The sequence below is a fragment of the Taeniopygia guttata genome, chromosome 6, assembly GCF_048771995.1.
Source record: "Taeniopygia guttata chromosome 6, bTaeGut7.mat, whole genome shotgun sequence".
In the NCBI taxonomy this organism is placed as follows: domain Eukaryota; kingdom Metazoa; phylum Chordata; class Aves; order Passeriformes; family Estrildidae; genus Taeniopygia; species Taeniopygia guttata.
The window spans coordinates 2,285,160-2,308,267 of NC_133031.1; the positions used below are offsets into that span (position 1 = coordinate 2,285,160).

Consider the following 23,108-nt stretch of genomic DNA (forward strand, 5'->3'; position numbering starts at 1 on the left):
TTTGGCATAAATAAGTATATTGTAATTAATGTTTGCACTTGAAGTCACTGCAACAGATTTTTGATTATTGAAAAATGGAGTTTAATGGCTATTGCTCTGAAGCTTGGACTGCGTTTTTTTTGCATTCACAGGGCATGTACACACTCCTCATGCTAAACAGAGCCATCTCTTTAAATGAACATTTTTATTGCTCTTTTGACCCAACAGGTATGAAAAAATGACCAGTGGAATGTACCTAGGTGAAATAGTAAGGCAAATTTTGATTGACTTAACCAAACAAGGGCTGCTGTTCAGAGGACACATTTCGGAATCTCTCAGGAAAAAAGGCATATTTGAAACAAAATTCCTGTCTCAGATTGAGAGGTAAAGTTGTTAGATTTATGTGGTTTAAATCCTTAAAGTCTTATGGGACACCTAGAAAACAGTCTTTTGCAAGTGTGTGGAGCTCTTTCCTTCAAGAAGTCATTTAAGTCAGTTAGAGTTTTCTTCTTTGTGCATCCCCCACCTCCACAATAAAACTTAAAAATAAGAAACTGGGGAAGTTACAGAATTACTGTTGTAATTATATGAATTATCATTTCCTTTCCACATCCTGGGTTATCTTGGATAATGATGGCCTTAGCCATCAAGCTAAGTGTTTCTTGTGGGACTTCAAATAGCACTTATTTAAGAAAGCAAGAAGTCAGTGATACCCAAATATGTGCATACCCATATATCTGTACATGATTACAATGGTCTCTAGGCTATTTGAAACTTTCTGCTGTGGAAAGCCTCAAAAGGAGTGTCTGAGCTTTGAGATCTGCAGTAGCAGTCCCGTGGCTGATCTGGCTCTGCTCCCTCCTGGCTTTGGGAGTTGGGTGGATGATTACTGCTTGTGCCTCCTGGAGATGCAGCCTAACATGGCAAAGGGCATGGCAGGAGCAGCTTTTCCATCTGAATTCAGGCAGAAACCAGCCTTGAAAGAACTGGAGAGTTAGAGCTGAAGTGGTCCCATTTCCCTTGGACCACAGCTGTGTCAGCTCTGGCGCTTTCCCTGACGGCTCCGTGTGCTCCCCGCAGGGACCGGCTCGCGCTCCCGCAGGTGCGGCACGTCCTGCGGCAGCTGGGCCTGGACAGCACCTGTGAGGACAGCATCATCGTCAAGGAGGTGTGTGCAGCTGTTTCAACAAGAGCTGCCCGGCTCTGTGGGGCAGGCCTGGCTGCTGTTGTGGAGAAGAAGAGGGAGAACCGAGGTGTGGAGCGCTTGCAAATCACTGTTGGAGCAGATGGGACCCTGTACAAGCTCCATCCGCAGTGAGTACCTTGGTACCTCTTCCCTTTGCTGTTTGCTTGTTTTCACTGTGAAAACATACCTGTACCAGCTTTCTGCTGAGGTGATTAAAAACCTGAGAGGGGGTGAGGATCCAACACATTTCACTGCATTTTGTCATTTCCCTTTCCTAGCCATTGGATCAAAAATTGTAAAGTCAACCCCAGTTACCACTGGGAGGCTCTTTTCTCTGGGATGTTGAGTGAACCTAATATTTATTTTCCAGTGTTTTGGTATATTTTGACAATATCTGAGTCTCCTAGATGGAAAGCAGTCTTGAGTTTTTGGAGGTGGGTCAGCATTCTGTGAGCAAGGCCTAGAAATAGATGCATTAGCTTTTGAGTTGGGAGAAGAGAGCCTCCTTCATGATCTCTGAAGATGTGGGCAGTGTGTGGCATCATGCTGAACAAAATTCAAGTGGAGAAATAAAAATTAGAATCTGATTGTGTACAGAAATTTGTATTTTTCATGAATAGGAGAAAAAGCAAAAGAAAGCAATAGCTGAGATTCCTTGCTTTATAGGCGAGTACCAAGATCTCAGCTCAGAAAGCAGCTGCTTAAATATTCTGTTCTTCTCTCCCTTCCCTTCCAGTTTTTCTAGGATCCTGCAGGAAACAGTGAAGGAGCTGGCCCCTCAGTGTGATGTGACTTTCATGCTTTCTGAAGATGGAAGTGGGAAGGGAGCTGCCCTCATTACTGCAGTTGCAAAAAGATTGCATAATGTTGGACAGAAGTAGAAATGAGTGGTCAAGTAATTTCAGCCCTGCCAGGTGTGTGCAGCAGGGGTTTGCTGGTGGTGGTTCCAGATAGCTTTGCCAGGTACCAGCACACAGGTGCCTTCTTTTGAGGAGCAGCTGGTTCTGACCAACCAGGATTGTGGAGTTTTGGTAACTTAGGTTAAGTGTTTCTGCTCCCCACCGGCATTATGTCTTGGCATACCACAGTCTACTCAGTTCTGTACTTCCTGCAATGCATCTCCAATGCACATGGGAGAGTGAAAACAAAACAAAACCAACCCAAATGTGTCTTTTTACAACATCTTAATTAAGCTACTGTACCACAATTGAGTTTATCACCAGTTTCTTAGGATTCGTGTGCTTAGTTTTGTCTTGCCCTGGCTCAAAGAATATTGAGATTATGATGTTGCATCTTATCTAGTGGACATATTTGTTCAATGCTTCACAGGTTTTACAATAAATTTGCAGGTGAAATAAATGAATGGACCTTTGGTCAGTGATGCTCCCCCGCTGCTGCACTGGTTGCAAGTGTAATACAATATTTCCCTGAGGACAGGAGGCATGTTTAATAGATGAATGTAAAGGAAAGCTATGTGATTCCACAGAATATCAGTTTGTGTCAAAATATGTCAGTGCATCTGAGTCACATAAAGCTAAACCAATGCTGCATGGATTCTGACTGTGACTGATTCTTTTGATACTGAAGGAAACAGAGAATGTAGAAGGAGCTACAGAGTCTGCAATATCTGTGTCAGGGCTACATAGAGGGTATCAAACAGGCCACCAAAACAGTGTGTAGAGGGAAAAAAAAAATCACCTAAATTTCTGAAAGTCTCCTCTTTCGTTTTCCCTCTGTTATCTTCTTGCATGTTCCTGAGAGAATTGTTTCTATTTTGTGCAAAGGAGTTTATCCTTGGTTTTTATTTTCTGTTGCCTGCTGCTCTGCCCGTTTGTAGTGTGTAAATAAATCTGTGTTGTTGTGAGCCTTTGCTTCTCTGTCCAGTGTATCATCTGAGTTGTGGGAAGAACATGCAGACAAGTGGGAGCTTTCTTAAAACCTAACTCTTTAAACCTAAACCTTTCTTTAAGCATAAATCTGTAAGTGGTACACAGCAGCACTTCAGATTGTGAAGGGGGTTTGTGGATAGAGCTTATAGTCTTGTGTGACCAAATGTCCCTGACCTGATTTACCCAGAACAAACCAAAACAATAATATGGTACAGAGAAGCTGCAAATCTGTGTCCTCTCTTCTCAAGTATTCCTGTATCCTTTTTAATCCTCTCTTTGTGGGTATTTGCTTCCTTGTGGGCTGACAGCAGAAAGTGGGGCCAAGAAATGTGCTTTAAGCCTAGTTAGGTCAAAAGTAACTGTGGTGCAAGGGGATAAGCAGTTGGGTTTATGTAATAATTTGTAACAAGGCTGCTGCTGGGTTTAAATTTAGCAATCACAAATTCAAAATTGGAAGCTACAGACTTTTGCTGTTTTGTAGTTTTCAAAAAAGCCAAAATGTGTCAACAGCTCTGTTGTCAACAGCTCTGTGTCTGTGTTGGAGTTACTGGATGGGTAGAAGATACTTGCAAATAATTTTCACTTTTGAAGGAATTCCTCATGGTGCTGAGCTTGCTATACCAAGCAGTTGGGAAGGGAAAAGTTCTGAAATCATATCAGACTTTATGTTTTTCTCCTTTTGTCAAGAAACTTAGTATTTTACTTTTTATTTCAGAATCCACAGAGCTGCAGGAACCAAAGCTTCTTATGTAGTAAGGGCAGTTATCTGGAATGGAAGTTTACTGCTGGTGATAAACAGGTTAAATCTGGAGGGATTGGGTGTAGAAGAAGAAAAGAATCAGATACAGAGTCTATGTGGGGCCTGGAATAGCTCTTCTAAGCTATTTTAGGCCCCTAAAGGAGAAGTAGGTGTTTTGTCACATGAAATCTTGTACTATCTGTGTGGTTTTGGGCCTTTTTGGGGGAGTGGATTCTACAGAAGTTCACCTGTGAATGAAGTATGTCCCTGTACATCTGAAATGAGGCAATGCAGACTTTTGCCCCACGATGCCCCGGAATTTTCCCCACAATGGCCTTGTGAGTATGATGCAGAACACATTTTGTACTTTTATTCTAAAGCCTGTTCTGCACAATTGGAATGCAAATCAGTAACAAAACAAGGTAAAACCCTCACATATAGAAATAAATTCTATCTTGCTTTGATTTTTCTTTTTAGTCTTTTTGGGAAATACTCACACCAAGTCAGTTTACACCTCAGCTGCAGTTATTCCTTTTCCTGTAGCAGATTAGGCCCACACAATAATATTGTCTTGCATATGCAGCTTTTTTCCCCCAGTGAGTCTGTGGGTGTAGTGGAATCCAATCACATGGACCTGAAACTGCTCACAAAGTGCTCAGCAGCTCTTGCTGAGGTCCCTGAGGCCCAGCCATGGTGCTCCTGCCTTTGCTGCAGGCAGCTCCCACACATCTGCCCCCATGCACATCTGGGCAGGGAAATGGCAGCTGAGCTGGGAGGGGGGCAATGAGCAAAGCTCGCATCCTGGAGCAGGGCAGGATTGGCCACTGTGGGATTTTACCAGGAATACAACCTTCACTCTTGACTTGGTTTGAAAAGCCAGCTCTCTGCTAAGGAAGGCAGGAGCCTCCCTTGAAATGGAAAATGTAACCCCCCTCCCTCTGGATTATTATAATTTTAAAATTAAGGGGCTCTCAGGCAAAGATATGAGGATAGGAGTAACAGTTCTTTACTAGGAAAATTAAAAATACAAATGCAATAGTACAAACAAAAAACCGCAAAAAACCCAAAAAATAACCCCAAACAATACTGCCAGAGTCAGAGCAGGCCCTGGCAGCCCAACTTGTGGGTCAGGGAGGTGGCAGCAGCCCCATCCCAGGGTGGCTCAGCCCTCCTGCAGTGCCAGCTGTGCTTCTGCTGGAGCAGGATCCTGCACAAGGGGGGAGTTTTCCTCTGGAGCTCCAGGGCTGGGGGAGATGGGCCTGGGCTCCTCTGGGGATGCAGTGGGGAAGAAAGCTGCTCCTCTGGGAATGCAGTGGGGCAGAAAGCTGCTCCTCTGGGAATGCAGTGGGAAGAAAGCTGCTCCTCTGGGAATGCAGTGGGAAGAAAGCTGCTCCTCTGGGAATGCAGTGGGAAGAAAGCTGCTCCTCTGGGAATGCAGGGGGCAAAGGCTGCTGTGCTGTTCCCAGGTCAGATTGTATCCAGGTAGGAATGCTTGGCTCCTCCCCTGGGCAGAGCATCTCCCCATGGATGATGGAATTTTCTCAGCCATGCAGGGACACTCAATGGCCATGAACAGCAGAGATCTCCTGGAGGGGGATTGGTTGTGGGAGAAAGAAAGAAACCTGCCCAAAGAACAGGAGAGAACTGCTCCACCTCTGACAGATGGTGATAGAACACACACCCAGCTACACCTTCCAACCTAAGACAACTCCTGGTTTTGAAGACATCCCATAAACATGCAGTGCTTTGGCTTTCTCCAAACTAGAACGTTCTCCATCTGGGTAAGGATGCAGCAGCAAGTTCCTGGTCATGTCAACACATGGAAACTCAGGGACTGGTGCAAACTTGCAGTCTCTCTTGTACAGATATTAAACTGCTGCAGCACAACACTTCCCTGCCATCTGTGCCATCAGGTGTGGTGATTCAGTTTAAAGCCCCAGCTCACAACAAAAGTAGAGGCCTTTTATTAAATGTAAAACAGAATATGCTGTGCTGAACAGGATGTGCTACAGATCATCACATTACATTGTTATAAATAGAAAATAAAATGGGATTGTTCCGGTCTCACATCTTAGATTTTTGTTTTTCTACTTTTACTTTTCTACTGCTTCCTGGATAGCTTTGTGATGCTTCATTTCCACCTGCCTTCCCTCCAGTTAATACATTTAATGCTTGAATTTATCAATTTTGTTGTGATACTTCTTTAAGACATTAAGATATTTTTTCACATCTAGGTGATACATTTAATTTGGAAAGCTGAAAGATCTTTAAATCACAGGTGTGACAGAAGTATTTCTGAGACAAGGAAATAAGGTTTGTGTCTTTCAGAAATTCCCAGGAGATGATTGCAGTTACCTTTGCATCCATGGGGAAAAAATAATCCTAAATATCTTGTGTTGCCAGATAGAGACACATTTTGGTGGCTGTAGATTTGGACAGTGCTGGTCCTTGACTCATAAACCATAAGAGAAAATGCAGTAGCAGCTCAGTGGTGACATATTCCCTTTGTCACTCTGACAAAGTTCAAAAGTAAATATAGGATCATGTGGAAATCCTTCAGAAATCCTGATTAGCATGATCTCCTTTCTTGAGAAGTCAATATTATATAGGATTAGCAGATTAGTGAAGGAGTTTGAGGCTGACATGTAGGTAATACCAAAATGAAAGTATTGTTCCTTCCATCTTTCTTGATTTGCTTCTTTGTGCTTGGTGAAATGAACTGGCTTGGGTTTGAGGTCACCACAGGAATTAGGTGGAGGGGGAGCAGGAGACTTGGTCAATGTTGTCCTGTTCTAGGTAAACTTAGAGTTTCTCTGGAAAGGACCACCACTGCCTTGAACTGACATTGCAGGCTTATCCAGAGCATTTCTCAGACTTGTAAAGTCAGTAGCTTGTCAAGGGATAAATACACAGATATGGATAAAACAATAATAGAAGGGATCTATTCCTGCACACAGGTGGCCTGTTGAGGGGAGAGGAGGAAGGGCAATAAGGCAGATGTCTTCTTTGTCCCAGCACTGAATCCATGCTGCAAAGCTGATGCGGAAAGCAAGATACAAAACCACCAGAATTTTAATTAATGTTTTCCTTTCTCTCATTGATACTATCACCTTGCAGGTGCACACTAAAGGTGCTGTAAACATGATGGGTCCTGTCTGTCTGAGAGGGGAATGCCAAAATAATTTTGATCTTGTTGTGTGGTTTTTTAACACCATCCAGATACTAGCCCCATCCCTGTTCATCACATTTCCTCTGCTCTCTTGTCTTTGGGGGCCTCACACAGCCCAGGCACCTCTAGAGTCAGGAAAAGCTGAGTTTGTGAAGAGAGAACAGATTTGGGTTCCTCCAGAAAGCCCTTCCTACTGGCACAAGGAATTTGCTACAGGAAAATGGACAAAGGGCTCCAGGTGAAAGGATTCCTGTGCAGGAGTTGAAGAACCAAATGTTGGGGGATCTTGGCAAGCAGCTAGTAGGAGTGGAAAAAGGTCCTTTCAGTCTTGATCTTTCCTGACTTAAAAATCTCAAACCTAAAACAACTCAACCCTCCTAAACCAACACAAATTCTTGTTTTTATCTAGAAAAGTGTACGTTAAAACCAGACAAAAACCAAACTAGAGCTATATTAAAAAAAAACAAGAACCAAAAGAGATGGAGGGAGACTGAGTCTGTTTCACTGCCACTATATTTTATTTTCTTCTTTTGCTGGAAAGGAGAAGAGGGGGGAGAGGCACATCAACAATTAAAGCTTCCCCATAAATTTGTTACTACATATTAGAAAAAGTTTAAAGTAAGTCTTAATAGTGAGAAAAGGGATGACAGCAGTGCAAGGTGAGAAACGGTAAGAGCTGTTAATTACAAGGACTGTTCAAGGGAATTAACTGAGTGAAGTGATTAATGTGTTTATTGTTAATGGAGGGGAGGCACTGGGGTTATTCCATTTTATTTGGACTTGGAGGTGAGATGTAGCTCCCAGCTTCAGGCATTTAAGAACAGGGTTCTGTTCTCAAACCCACCTGTGTTACTGATTCAGTTTGCTTTTCTGAGGGTTGTTTTTGTTCTTCTCAATTTGCTGCTTGGATGTTCAGCTTTCTGTGCACGAGGGAAGCCCCGTTCCCATAGGGCTGTATTGGCCAGGGATGCTGGGCCACCTGCTCAGTGGTGGGACTGGGACTGCTGCCAGCCCGTTGGAGAGGACTGTCCTCATCGTGTCAGGGTTGTCCCCTCCTGGGAGCTAAAAAAAGGCTGCTCTGTGCTGCCACAAGAGTTGGAGAGCAGGGAGGTGTGGAGGGGATGAGGCTCATGGGGCTGAGCTTAGCCCAGGCATTTCCCTCCGTGCTCATCTGTGGGGTGAGCTGAGGTCCTGGAGCAGCAGCAGCCACCTCTGGTGCAGGGAAACACAAATAAAGGATTGGGATGGAAGTGGTTAATGGAGCAGACCAGCTGGGGATGGACAACTTGGGCTAGAGGGGAGCTCTCAGCAGGAGGAGAAAATGCACGGTGGAAAGGCATGGAGGGTCTGAGCAGGCAAACAAGGAAGGTGCTTTCCCAGCAGGCTCATCCTGAACTCTTCAAAGCAGAAAGTTACGGACGCTGATTTGGGAGCAGCAGTTGATTCTGGAAACAAATGGGATAAATACTGGCATGAGGGGGGAAAAAAAAAAAAAATTGAAATGCCTGAAGGGCACATCTGCTGTGGCCAGCGATTCTGCAGGAAATGCCCTGAAACCAGAGAGAGTCGAGGAAACTGGACATGAACGCGGTTCCCAGTGAAGCCAAAGGAAAGCTGAGGGCCTGGGTAGTGCCTGTGATAACATGCTGAGAATTTGGCTTTCTTCCCCTGGCTCTCCAATGAAGTAGCTGTGTTTAATGTGGGCCCAAGTCTGGCTGTGCTGAAGGAATTGTAAAGGTGTTTTGTGTTCCGAACTCAGAAATTCTGCTCCAGAGCCTTTTCTGTTGCATTCAAGTGTGTGTTTTCAGAGCAAGGTCTAAAAAGGGTTTTCAGAGCTGTAGGTCTAAAGCTCAGTCTGTTAGTCTGAAATTTGAATAATTGCATGGTCATTAAATTTTGCACAAAAAGGAATTGACTCTAAAAGCAGCTGATATGTTATCATGATTAGAGCAATAGCAATGCCTTCTTTCATCACAATGAAGTTACATTGTTAGAGAGCATAATTGACATTTTTTATTGAAAGATTAAGAAGAATTTGTTTACAGCTTGCAAACAAAGAGGTTTTAATTCAACAAACTGCAGCAGGACTAAGCAGTAAGTGGCATTTTCATCTGCTGGCCAGCTAGAGCTTTAGCTGCAGAATGCTGTGGATAGAGAAGTATGAAGGAATTTGCAGCTCAATATCTGCCCAGTAAAGCGTGCACCACACTGGCAAACGCCAGAAAGCTGACGGGGAGAAACCTTGAGTGCAAAGAAACAAAGGGCCATAGTTAATATCAGCACCTTTTGGGAAGACACCACAGCTTTTGGAGAGCAGCTTCATGAACCTGTTGTGCAAAGGTCAAGGTATGGCATTTCTGAGGATGCTTTTGCCATGGAACCCTCGGGATAGCACCTGTCTACTCAACTGGCTGCTAAAGTAGGTATCTGGGTTATTTTTGTTTCTCTGGGTTTATTGCTTCATGGTCTAATAGGCTCAGGAGCTAAGTGGTACTGGCATTTCGAAGTGGCATGTTGTGATTGGAAGGGGGTGCTGTGGAAGTGTTTGGAAAGCAGATCCAAGTGAAGCACCATTGCCATTCGACTGCAGAGAGGCTCTTTTGCTTTTCAAATATATTTAGGATCCTGTTTGTGCTGGTGGCTGTGTCTTACTTTCCAGACTGCTCTCCAGATAAAGCCGAGGGTATGTGAAAAATTTGGGTTTTTTTAAAGCAAATTCCTCTCGTGCAGTTGGAAGTCGTTTGGATTTTTTGTCCCAGCTCTGGTGGAAGTTTAAGAGCCCAAGCCAAACCTGCTGTTCTGAACATGCAGTGCTGCAGAGTGAGGAACAAGTCCCCTGGGGGGACATGGGGTGGTGACAGATCTCTGCAAGGAGGGTGCTCATCCCTCCAGCCTGTTGAACCACGTGCAGTGACGCTGCTGGGAGGGGAGGGGAGGCACTGGCCAGGCTGACCCTGCACAGCATGAGAGCTCCTCACCTGTGCCAGCCTGAAACCCACGCTGGCAACCTGAATGTGCAGCACCTGATACAGAGGGCAGGTGATAAAACAGCTGAGGGTGTTTTCTGGGTCTGAATGTTGACTGATAGCCACAGGCTGTTGCTGTTATCTGTCCAAAATGAGGTTATAGATAAAACTTGTGATTAAAACATCTGTTTGTATTGATGTCAAATGTCAGAGTAGAAATATCCTGCTGGCAGACAGGGATGCCATGGGTCTGTCAGTGCTGGGTCAGGTCCCAGATGGGACTGGGGGACTCAGCAGCTGTCAAAGGAGCCAGCAGGGATGAGCTGCAGTGGCCCAGGATACAGGGGCTCTTGTGAGAAAACTTCTGCTTTCCTAAAAATTGCATCTTCCTCAAGAAAGGAAGAGAAAGACAAGCAGGATGGGGTTATCTCTTGCTGCAGTGAGTACTGGGACTGCAGCTGAAACCTGGGGGCAGAGCTGTTGACCAGGAAGTCAGTAGAGCTGGGTTCCCCATTTAAAGCACTGAGATGACAAGAAAAGCTTATTTTTTATATTAGAAAAATGTTCATCACCCATCTTTTGTAGCTATACAGTGAAGCCAGACTCTCAGGTTTCCTACCAGGAAGGGGTCAGGGGGATGGAGAAATCTATTCAATTAAAACAAGAACTTGCTTTCTGACACATACACGAGTTTTTGTTTATTGAAAATTGTTTATTCCACCTCTACATTTCGTTTTGTGTCTGAAAATCTGAGAATGAAGATAGGGGTCAAGACTCTCTTCTGGATTTGTATTTGACCTGGCTGGGGCTGATCCCACTGGGTCTCCGACTCCACTCTAAAATGTTTCATGACAGCAGTCTGTAAAGTTGAAGAAACCAAAATTTTGCTCAGTGGTGCTGTTTGCATCTGCCTCTAGCCTTTGTTAAGACAGCTCTGAACTTTAACTAAAAAAAAGAAAAAGTATCACAAGGTTATCACAAAGCAGCTCAAAGTCTGCGGTTGCTCCTGGATGATGCTTAGCTGCAAGCCCAGCATCTGTGACTGTCTTCCTGCACTGATTTTTAATGTGAATATTTTGGTTTTTCCAAGGCTTTTGTGGGTTTTTTTAATTAGTATAACAAACTGTTAACAGGACTCAGGTGTTTTTTTGCACATTTGCTTGCTAAACCCTCCTTCTCTGTGTGTGGCAGGAATCTCAGGGCACCACTGTACCTTGGGACTATGTGAGGGCCAGTGCCTAGCTGAAATTCATGTTCCTTATTTCCATCATTCTTCTGGGTCACACCTGTGGTCCACAGCCCATATGTCCTCAATTTCCTCTCTCTCTTAGGCTGATTTTAGCTGTGAGCGTGCATCTGCTGTATCCCAGCTGCTGGAGGGGTTTTTAAGAGTGTACCTGTCTGTGGGGTGTGTGGCTTTCAGAGACATCTTGAGGCTGTGGAGGGAGGTGTGAAAAGCTACAATTCTGCCTTTTTTGTTGCTGGCAGTGCTCTGTGATGGCCATATGACATAAGAAGAGGTGCTCCTGCTATGGCCACACGGAAGGAGCCCGGTGCTGTGGATGTCCCTGGCTCCTGCTGCTCCCCACTGTGCCAAGTGAGTACCTGCTTTACACCCCTGCTGAGCTAAAGGGTGCAGGGCCTTGAGCTGCTGGGGAGAGCCCCATGTGGTGGGAATATTGACTGGCCATGGGGGGGTCTGACTGTTGAATATTGACTGTACCTCGCACTGGGGCTTGTTGGAAAAGGAGCACAAACCTGAGGCCTTGGCAATGATGGCTGGCACCTTGTGGGTCTGGAATTGTGATACAAACTGATTTTTGCTAGCATCAAATGCTGGATGAAGGAGAAATGTGGATCCTTTGTTGAAACTGGCCTCTTAGGCTGGGTTAAGAGGTGTCACCTGGCTTGGTGTTGGTGGAAAACCACAAAAGAGGGGCAGGTTGTGTTCCCTGTGTGAAAGGACGAGCTCTTGGCTATGGATTCACTGCTCACATAGCAAAGGCACTTTACAACAGTGCCCTTTAACAACAGCTTAAGGTTTGGACCCTGCCATTCAGACCTGCCTGGAACAGTGCACAGACACCAGCCCTCTGCTGAGGCTGACTGCTTTTGCAGGCCTGAAGGACAGGTTTGGTTTTGAAAGTCTTCCCACACAGCAGGTGTGTTAGAGCTAAACTTCAACAAATGAGCTCAATGATCTGTGAGGAGCTGAAAGCAGATTTAGGAGAACTATCTCCATATAGTACAGTAAATTAGGTTATATTTTCCTTTGTTTAAATTATTGTAACTGCCTTATCACTTGAGTGAGTTGCTGGTTATGCATCCATCCTTTAACAGATATTGAAGTGCTTCTTCTGAAAGTAACATTTGAATCAAACAACTGAAAATGCTTTAAACTTGCTGCTTCTGAAATTTTAAAGCAGTTTGCACTCCATATTTTGGCATTTTTTCAGCATAATTTCTCTTAACATTGTTTACTAGCACAGACATTTAGTAGATGTAAAAAATCTGCACTTGTGCTCATTTCAGTTTGCTGGAGTCAAGAGATGTTTTATGAAATGAAACAAATGCTTCACCTTCCAGTCAGGAAAGGTAGTTCATTGACATTGGGTTTGTCCCCCTAACACAAACACTCTTGCATTGCCTTGCAAATTGAGTTATTGATATATTTCTGTTTGCATGTAAATATGTGTGTGTGTGGTGTGATTTATAGGTATATGAGCTGCAATAACGACTTATTACCAATACACCATAAAAAATGCTTGCTTGATGCAGCAGTTCTCACCTCAATGGAAAAAATGTTTAACTGGTGCAGGGCCCAAGCTGAGTCAGAAAACTGGAATTGTTATTGCTTTCCTTTGCGGAGATGTAAAATTAGTTGTATTTCTGACACTGGAGAGAAAGAAGGTGCAATGGTGAATATCTAGGATAGGAAGGGAAAAAAGAGAGAGATCAGTTTGGTTAGATTGCACTTGTGTTTCACTTCTGGTGTGTAAGAGAAGACCAAAGTGAGTGGACTTGCCTGCCAAGTGCCAAGGGCTGTCAGCAGGCTGGACCTGAGCTGGAAAACCTCAGAAGGCTGGAAAGCAGCACAGAGGAGCTCTGCTGTGCACCGCAGGAGCTAGAGGTTAGGTTTTGTAGGGGTGAGCCTCCAGGGAGCAGTTTCCTCTTTTCCTCACGTATGTGCAGATGTGGGAAGTCCTTTGCAGGATTGCTCAGGCAACCCATAGCTTTTGGAAGTAGCAGTTAACTAAATTTGGAGTATTTTGGTTTGTTCCCAGCTTAATGAACCTTGCAATCACCAAGAGGCTGAGAGAGAATGATCATCCAGACCTTCCAAATAATGGGGCTTAATTGTAAGCCATGAGTTTGGGGCTTGTGTTTATTTGCTTTCTGGTTGTCTTGGTTTTGTGGGGGCCATGCTTTTTGCACCCCTCTGATGCTGAAGAACAGCAGCTGGTTTAAAGAAATAAAAGCCAACACAGCTGACTGATGCTCAGGTATGGGGAGCTGAGGCACAGAGCACTTCCATCTGCCCCAGGAGCGTTCCCATGTGAATCAGTAAACACCCCTCCTTTGCTGGATGTGCTTCCTTCTCCGCTGTCCTCTCATCATGGCCAGAGCTGAGAGTCTAGACCTGGCTGTTTGTGATCCTTACTTGCTTAGTTCACACCTTACAGAAACACTGCCTTGTCTCTGGGGGGATTGAAGTCTTGAAACCCACAGGCCTGTGTAGTGTCTTCAGCCCTGAAATGCTCAGTGTGGTGAGCAGTGCCAAAACCTTTCCAAAGGCAGGGGAGTATTATCGATGCCTTGATGAAGGAATGAGACTAAAAATGATTTATTGCTCAGATAAACATCAGCCTCCAAAGGCTATGAGATTTTAGAGGAGTAAGAAGTCGGCTTTAGCTCAGAGTAGTCACAAGTTTTTTCATTACAAGGCAATATACAACATTCTTATCCAGTGAAAAGTTGCTGCAAAGTTTATTTTGTTTTTCTAACCTATCATCTTCACTTAATTCTGCTGCATTATGTATACTTTTATCCACTGGCTTACCATTACACATACACACATATGCCTCTTATAACATCTAAACTCTTAGCTTATTCTACACAATTACATTACTACACTATAAAACCCTTCACTAAATTACTCAATAGTTTCTTACTTACTTAAGGCATATTCCTACTAACTATAGAAAAATAAGTTTATAATTTTTCTGCTTAATGTTTGTGAACTTTTATTTTTACATCAATCCAAGCTTCTTCCAAGGCTGCAAATCAAACCCTTCAGTATCTGTGGAAGTTTCTATCTTTCCATTTCCTACGTGGGACTTCATTAAAAAGTAGCTCACCTTCCCCTGGAGCATCTCCAGGAGAATGGGCCAAACCCCTTGTTAGTCTTCCTGCTTCAAACATCTTTTGGAAACATACTCCTGGAATGCTGTACCAGGAGCATAAAAACCACTTTGTAGGTGTACAGGGCTCTGTCCACACATGGAATGGCCTTTCCCATGCATGGAATGAGCTCCCCTCAGGGCATTCCTAGCTAATCTGGCTTTTTCATAGGGAAAGCATGAAAGAAAGCATCCTGGCTGGCTGTGTGGTAGTGCCTGCTTGCTGTGCCTCCTGGCAAGGTGAAATTGCATATAATGTGGTTAAACTTGTTCAACTGAATTGCTCATCAAACTGTTTTATCTGCTGCTTTTAGATTTTCTTAGTAGCTTCTGCATTAAGTTCAGCACAAAGGAATGGTGATTTCTTCTGTGCAAGCACCTGGGAATGGGAGCTCTCCCTCCTCAGTCAGAATTGCTGTCACGAACTGGGAATTTAGTGTTTATTAGAGATGATGCTTTCTTTCACTTTGCTTTGAGTGTGGGAAGAAAGGGGATCGAGCATTTTCCAGACACCTAAAACAAAAACCCCAGCAAACACAACTAAAACTTTATTTTTTTCTTACAAAAGTAGGAAGCATCTATCAGCTGTGTACATCAAAACAATGTGATAAGATTGAAAGAAAAAAATCCACTCATTGTACAGTTCAAATGCAGACTTGTATAGAGCAGTGAACATTTAATGAAGAAATAGGCAAAGGGGGGGGAAAAAATCTTACCCACATCCAGGAGAGCTGATTCACAGAATTACTTCAGTCAGCTGAAACACTTGGGTAGCGTTAAATGGGGCCAATAAGATTAGAGCTCAATCAAAATAGCTGCAAGTCATCAGGTGCCACATTCAGCCTCCAGTAATTTGTCTTAAAGGACAGTGGCTTTCAAAATAGCCTTCTGGGCGCCTGGCAGAGTACCTGAGATGCTGGTAATTAATTGGCTGCTGAATTGATCCCTTCCAGTAAAGCAGAAGGGAAAGCCCAGGGCTGGATGCTGTGGCAGGAGAAGTGAGGAGCTGTTTGCTCTGCCTGGCAGCTCCTCCCAGGGCCCCCCAAAACCTGGCTCTCACTGCTGGCCTGGCAGTGCAAGGGGGGCTTGACAAGGGTTGGGGTGTCCATAGGATATCTGCTCCCTGGCAGGGGGGAAGATCATTCATCCCAGTGCTGGTTACAGCATCAAAGGTGGTCATGTGCTCCTAGCCTTGCACGGAGCAGTTTAAAAATACCACACATTTAAATATTGCAGCTCTCTTGCCTTGGATGGACTGTTACCTTTTCTTCAGTGGCTTTTACTCTGTCAGGTTTATTTTTCCTGAATGCTATGCTCAACAACTGAAGACAAACCCAATTATTTGCAATACTTTTTTAACCATCTCTTAATTGCTTTTGACTTTGTCACATGAAACCCCTCCTGCACCAGTGTAGACTTAATTCTTTAATTTATTTGGGGGGTTGTGCTGTGTGCAGGTTTTATTTTCATTGCACACGACCAAGAGGGATTGTCTAGTGATGTTTTGAACTTACTTTTTGCTTCATGTAGCCTAAAGGAAACCTGAGGCTGAGGCTGTTGTTTCTGAGTTTGGAAATATGTTATAATACAAATCATCAGGGCGCTAAAGGCCACTTTAGTGATCTATGACATTCAGAAGTCACAATTTTGGCAGACAAAAAACCAAATGTCCTCCTCTTGCATGTTGTTGCAACAGGTGTCATGTTAAAGAGAAGACCACTCTGAGTATTTTAGCTGTCTGATTGAAATTCCTTGAGAGCCAGAGGGGATGCTTTGAATTCCTTTTATTTGGTCAAAGATTAGTTGAAAACAACTCAAGTTTGTGTCCAGGTGTTTTAAATGAACAAGCATTCCTGCAGCAAGGTAACTGAGGGGAGTATTGTGCATGTAGGTGGTGTTTGGGGTGTCTGAGCAGGAGGAGATAGTAGCACATGTAAACCACACGTAGGGGCAGCTCCACTAACATAAATCCTGTGGGAATTGAGCAGTATCAGGCAGCATTCAGACCAAAAAGAGCGAAGTCTGTCTCACCTAGAGAAGCACAAGCTGTGAATGTGTAGGGTTACTTCCAGAGTATTTATAGAAAGTGAACACGCAGGAGTGAGGAGGGTGATTTCAGATGAAAGACAAGGTTTAGCAGATGACAGATGGATTGAAAACAGGAGCAAGCCTGGCTGGGAATTAAAGATAGTTTCTGACCAGCAGCAGAGGAGGAGCGTGACTGAGCAGGGAATTACATCTGCAGGAGAGCTTGGTCAGTCTGTGTAAGGGATTGGGTGACGTTGCAGCACACTGGGATGATTCAGCTGAGCCCCCTGTCCCTGTGCCACCCGTGGGCTCCAGCTGTGAGCTCCAGCTGTGCTGGTGGCAGGGCCCTGTGCCCGCAGTGAGGTGCCAGGGAGCATGGCCACGTCTGCTCCTCAGCTGGCCACGCAAGTGAGCAGGAGTAACAGGTACAGAGCAGTGAAATGTGTGATGAAAATCTCTCTGAGCTTGGAGCCAGAGAAGGAAACCCTGCCCACCCTGCCTGCAGTGACTAGGGCAGTCTGAAGGAGGATGTGTCTGCCAAAGCAGCTCTTGATTTTAGCCAGTGAAGCCATTTAATTAAAGCAGCAATAAAAAGGAAGCAGGAAATTCAAGCGGTGGATTTTTAATCACTTATAGTGTGGTAAATAATCTGTGTGCAAATCACACCTCCTCCTTTGCATGGGTGTGTGTTCCTGTCCCTGTGCATGGACAGAGTGCAGGCAAGGCAAGGCTGCTGGCATGTGTCACTTGACATCTGCATTTGGCCTTCAGCTTTTTTTTTGGAGGGGCCCTGTGTCACTTTGCTTATGTGCGTGTGGACCCTCAGAGCCCTCATGGTGGTGGATGTCTCCTTGGGGTGCAGGGGAATGCGCTCCAACATGGCAAAATAGTGGGCAACAGATGTGGGGAGGAGGAGCTCTCTCCATCAGCGTGTTATCATGGAATCATAGGATATCCTGAGCTGGAAGGGACCCACGAGGATCGTCAAGTCTGACTGCTGGCCCTGCACAGGATCACTGTAAGAATCACGCCATGTGTCTGAGGGCACCTAGCCCTAACACCACCATGTCAATGAACCACAGCATGAGGTGTCATGCCCCATCTTTCCTTAGACCTCTCCAGGGAATGTGACTCCACCACCTCTCTGGGCAGTGCATTGTCCATTCCAATGTAAAGCGGTTCCTCCTAATGCCCAACCTAAACCTCCCCTGGCACAGCTCAAAGCTATGTCCCCTCGTCCTGTGGCCTGATCCCCACATGGCCGCGGCCTCCTGCCAGGAGCGAGAGAAGGTGGCCCTGAGCCCCCTCCTCACCAGGCTCAACACCCCAGCTCCCCCAGCTGCTCCTCATCACATTTGTGCTTCAGAGCCTTCCCCAGCTCCACTGCCTTTCTCTGGACACGCTCCAGCACCCTCCTGAATCCAGGGGACCAGAACTGGACACAGCACTGGAGGTGCAGCCCCACCAGCGCTGAGCAGAGGGGAGAATCACTTTTCTGGTCCTGCTGCCCTCACTATCCCTGGCACACGCCAGGATTCCACTGGTCACCAAGAAGGGGTTTTTGTTTATTTTTTCCTCTCGGAGATGCGGGGGACAGCGGCCCGCTGCTCCAGGCCGGGCCCAGCGCCCCGCCGCGCACCGGGCGGGGCCGGGCGGGGCCGGGCCGGGCCGGGCCGGAGGAGGAGGAGGAAGGGGCGGCGCCGGGCTGGGCCGGGCTCGGCGCGGCCATCCCCGGGCCCCGCATCGCTGCGTGCGGAGCCGCCGCTGCAGCCGGCAGGATGATCGCCGCCCAGCTCCTGGCCTACTACTTCACGGAGCTGAAGGAGGACCAGGTCAAAAAGGTCAGACGGATATCCCCCGGCCGAGGGCCGCCCCCCGCCCACGCCGCTTGATTTTTTTTTTAAATTATTTTAAAAAACATTTAAATTTTTTTCTTTTCTCCGCACGTTGGTTTCGTTGCTTTGTCCCCAGAGCCACCCAGCTGCGCGAGAAAGGAGGGGTAACCTCGGGTTTAAAACCTCCAGAGCATCGCCGGTGGAGATGGGAGGAGGGTGTGGGTGATGGATGCACAGCGGCCGGTCAAGCAGGACCTGGGGGGCTTTGGCGATGAAGGGTGGGGGTGATGGCTTTTCGTGGTTTTCGTCGGCACCAGCATCCCCGGAAAAGGGAGAAAGGGGAGTTCCCCTTCTTTCCAAGGATGCCTGGAAGCATCCCCCCTCCAGCAGGCGAGGAGCAGGTAGTTTTTGAATTTTGTGCCGCTGCAAGATCGGAATTTACAGGAAATGGTTGTCAGTTGTGCTTAAAAAGAAGCATTTCTATAGGCTTCTTTTCCTCCAGCATTAGGTAGTTGCTGCTGTGTGGTTGGCACAGCCCTGGGATCGAGCACGGCCACAAGGAAAAGGTGCGGAGCACAGGATAAATAAAAACATGGCAGTTAGGTCCTGGCTGAGCATATTGCAGAGCTGTAGGGAGCGGGGGGCCTGGGGCTAGGATGTGGGGACGCGAATTGGGAAAATAATTGCCAATGTCGGTGAGTCGGGTTGACGTCAGGAAAGAGAGGCTTCCCCTCTGCCAGCTCCTCAGGTGGTGCCGTGTGACCCACCTGGGCATGTGGCTGAAGGCATCCCTGAAATATTTCGGGATGAAGGCATCCTGAAAATATTTCAGGAAAGCCTCAGTGCCAGCATTTGTAGTAGTACTGATTTTTAGTGTTCTTGGGGCTTGAGAACGTCCCCGGCAGGAGGAGAGCCCCTCATCCCTTTGGGCCTCTGGCTGGGCCTGGGCAGAGCTCAGCTCCAGTGTGTGGGTGACCCACCCTGACCCACTGGAGACACGCTCAGCCGTGCCCACTCCTCCCTCGGAGAAACCCCAACACAGCTTCCCATGGTTTCCACATCTCCTTCCGACTTTGGCTCTTTGGCTTTTCCGCCCAGCGGCTCTCGCCAGGAGCCAAGGCTGCGCTCAGCCTGCACCTCCGGGCCCCACGTCCGTGTCTCTCCTGTTGCCCAGGCCCCCTGCGCTCCTTTTCCCGCAGGATTTGTCAGTGCTGCTGCTGCTGCCAGGCGTGCATGCCTGGCTAAGGCCTTCTGTCTCGCCGTGTGTGTTATATTTAGAAGGCCGAGATAAGCACGAGTGTGTGTGGTGGCCCAGGGGCGGCAGAAAGGCTGTGGGGAGGAACAGGAGGAGATGCAGGCACAGGGAAACTCTGCTGTGCTCTGGGGGTTATTTATTGCAGGCTGGTTTGGCACCATGGGGCAGCTATTGTCTGGCAGTATGGGAAACCATTTGGCCAGGGAGCTGTAAAGCATTCTTATGGATCAAGCCGGTTCTGTCTGGAAAAGGGAAGAAAAAAATGAAACCCATTTGAAAAGCCAAAAAGCCAGGCTGCTGTTTTTAGAGGATGTAAGACATCTTTTCCTGTTTGTGTCCTTTTGCGACAGTGGCTGTCCTGTAGGGAGGATGGCTGTGGCAGTCAGAGGCTCTGCTGCCCAAGCAGCTGCTGGGAGCTGGTGGGCTCCATTCCCCGCCTCCCCGTGGGGCAGAAGTGCTCTTGCTCCATCTCAGTGCTGCTCGTGAGGTTTGTGCTCCATCAGTATCCCGGTTTGTGCTCCATCAGTGTGCCGCTCCTAGGGATACGTGCCTGCTCGGCTTCATTTCAGGTCCCTCCCTCTCCTCGCCGCTTCCGGGGGAGCAGCACTTTCTGCTGGTACGTGCCTGTGGCCCAGGGCTGCCACCCAAGGCAGTGTCCCTGCTCTCCGTGCTGCCCCGTGGGGCTCCTGGATGCCGGAGCTGCTCCTCTGCCTCGCTGGTCCGTCACAGCCGTCAGCTCAGCGTGTGCTGGCACAGCTGGCAGGTCACCTTCAGGATGCTGCTGTGGGTCACAGGAGGGCTGGGAATGGGTTAAGAGTACCAACGAGCCAAAGCTGAACGTTCTTCTTCTCTTGTGACCTTCTTTTCCTTCTTCTTTTTTAAATTCCCATCTCTGTAATGCTCTGCAGCTGCCTTTCTGTGGTGGGAAGCATGGATGGGGCTGGTGGTTTCAGGCCCTGAAAGGGATAACCAATGCTTCTGTGCTGGTTCTGCTTGGTTTGTGTGTACCCCCTTAAGTTTCAGTGTGGCTTTTTAAAAATTTGTCATTTTTGGAATGTTTTTCTAGATGAGTCCTGGCAGGGTGGAGGTGTAGAGTTGAAGGAAGGGATTGTTCATGGTGTGAACGCTGTGGCCCCTGCAAGGGAGCATTTTCCAGTGAAACCACTTGTATTGGCACATCCATGTCACCTTAGTGTGCAGCAGCAGGCTGGCAGTGTGTGGTGCCCTGTCCTGTGTGAATACATGTGGTCCAAGCAGCTTAAATCAACCAGATGTTTTTGCAGACATCTGTTCCCTGAATGTTTGTGACATTCCGGGGACAGCAGCAGGAGCTCAGCATCCTCGCTCAGACAGGGGACCTGGCGCAAACTCAGCTGTGGCCCCAATTTCTTTCAAGAGCTGACTCCCATCCTGAGGGATAAGGAGTCATGGAGCGTGCCTGGCAGCTGTGTCCCTGGCCCCAGAACTTTGTAAAACTGCCTTTTGTTCCCAGCAGGTTTGTACCTGCCATAGCTGGCCCCGGCAAAGGGAGCCTCTAGGTGTTGCCTGGTTTCTGTCTGCCAGGGGAACAATATGTTTTTATTGTCTTACCCAAATCAGTAAAGAGATCTCGTGATCCAGGAGTGACATGTTGATGTTTAAGCTTGAAAAAAACTTATGATGGAACGGAATATAAAATTTAACAACTAGTATCCAGAAGAGCCCTGTATTGGTGACCCACCCCTATAAAGGCTTTTTAGGAACCGATCTGATAAATCGTAAGTAAGCAGAAACAATTTCAAAATGTCTAAACTGCTTGTTTTAACCTGCTTTGACTCCTGATGAATCTTCCTCATGCTGAAGGGAGTATGATTAGCTCTGCAGAAAAATGTTTTCATGGTGAAGGGTTTTGGCATCAAGTGTGTGTCAGTAAAGTAGGTGCTAATGATTTCTGAAATTGTTCTGTGAGTGCTCTCTTCTTGGATACCACTGACTGCTGTCAGTGTCCTGGGGATGAAGGTATGTGTTTAAGGAATGGCCCTTAGGTTTGAACCTTTAGTGCTGCCTGTTTAATTTGTAATTATTCACAGCTGCTGCAGTTGCTGGGTTTTCAGAAACTTCTTTTCCCCAAGTACAAACTGCATTTTTCCTATGTGACGGGGGAAAATGCATGAATGTGGTTCAGACAATGACATAGTATTTTTTAAAAATTGCTCACAGATTCTGTCTCTGGCTTGTTTTGGTCTCTTTTGAGAAAAAGAAGTGATTGAGCTTTTGGAGGACTCGCATAGTGGCAGTCTGGGAAGATGCCCTTCCTTGGAGGGTGACTCTGAGGTGGTAGCTAAATAAAGGAGTGTTTTCTGCTCCTTGTCTGTCTGAAATTGTTCCTGCCCTCTGCCATCTCCTGAGGAGGGCTGGCACCTGTCTCCCATGGGAGCCTCAGTGGGGCCGTGGGTCTGCTCCTGTCTGTCCTGGGCAGCCTTTCCGCAGCTTCCCCGTGCACACGGCTGAGATTTGCTTTGTGATCGGCTTTTATTGCCGGCAGAGCGGGGAGTTATTAAACCTCCATCCCATAATCCAGCCTCCAGCTCCCCCCGCCTCAAGTTATTTATGGCTATTTGCTGGGAGTTTTCCCTTGGAGAGCTGCACTTATTCCCTTGCTGCCACACTGCTGGAATGACTAACCCTCTTCCCGCCAGGGAGGAAAAAAAAACTGCCTTTTTTAAATTTTTTTTTTTTTTTTTTTTTTTTAGATTTTCTTGGTTTTGGAAGCTGTAACACGTAGGAGTGACTTTTTACAAGTGGAGGCTCAGTGTCCCCGCCCCGGGGATCTCTGCGGTGGGGATGGATGGCCTGGGTGCCATGAAAAGCGATGCTCCCTGCGTGCAGGAGCGTCCAGCCCAATTATGTAAGGGCGCTGGCAGCGCTCATTGGCCTCTCTGGCAGCAGAAAAAGCCCTCCCTCCTGTTTTGCCTCGCTGCTGAGGGCAGCACAGGGGCAGAGGTGGGGAGAATGGGCTCGTCAGTCCTGACTGTGCAAACGCCACAAGCTGCGCTCACAACAGGGCTTTCGGTGAGCGGGAATCCCTCCGCCCTGCTTTGGGGAGGAGGATGCAGCACTGGGGCTTTGTAGAGGGGTGTATGAGCTGCACGGTGAGGTCTGACTGTGAGTGCTGTTTACTGTAGCTTTCACTGGGAGATCTGGGGGATCGTCCCTCTGAGCGGCAGCGTGGGCTGCTGAAAGCTCAGCCTGAGGAAGAGGTTGGTTCCCCCCTCCTTTTAGAGGGAGTATCCTCATGCTCTGACATCATGGCTTTGCACACTGCTAAAAAAAGCATGGCAGGGTTTGCCATGAAGGAGAGACCTTCTTGCTTAACCAGACTCCAGCCTCTGCATCCATCCCCACAGCGTTTGGGGCTGCAGAGAAGGCACATCCCATCCAGGATTTTATTCTTGGAGTGAAATGATGCCAGCGACTGGCTGTGGTTGTTGCTGTGAAGGGGCTGTCGGCCCATGAGGCTGGCACAGGACCCAGCAGGGATGTGGGGATGCTGCCCTGGGGTCTTGCATTTGGCCTCTGTTGCAGAGAACCTGAGCTCAGCTCTTCTGCCCTTCAGCTGTATGCCTGCACCGTCACGTCACCGGTTCGTGGGGAACATGCACGGTCTCATTTCATCCTGGTGT

At 47.0% G+C, this 23,108-nt stretch overlaps 1 protein-coding gene across 5 annotated transcripts in view; it reads left to right on the forward strand.

Moving 5' to 3' along the window:
- LOC100226456 (hexokinase-1) overlaps nt 1-23,108 on the forward strand; it is a 74,372-nt gene that overhangs the window by 19,908 nt on the left and 31,356 nt on the right. For 3 of the 5 annotated variants that reach the window (XM_030275614.4, XM_072930802.1, XM_072930804.1), the window contains 3 exons: nt 208-363; nt 1,060-1,293; nt 1,902-3,029. The exons of 1 other annotated variant lie outside the window; for it this stretch is intronic. In XM_030275614.4, coding sequence (XP_030131474.4) covers nt 208-363; nt 1,060-1,293; nt 1,902-2,046 — 535 coding nt within the window. In that variant the 3' untranslated portion in view covers nt 2,047-3,029. Of the gene's footprint in view, nt 1-207; nt 364-1,059; nt 1,294-1,901; nt 3,030-18,036; nt 18,198-23,108 lie in introns of those variants that run through there. One more of the 5 variants, XM_030275617.4, reaches the window with a different exon arrangement.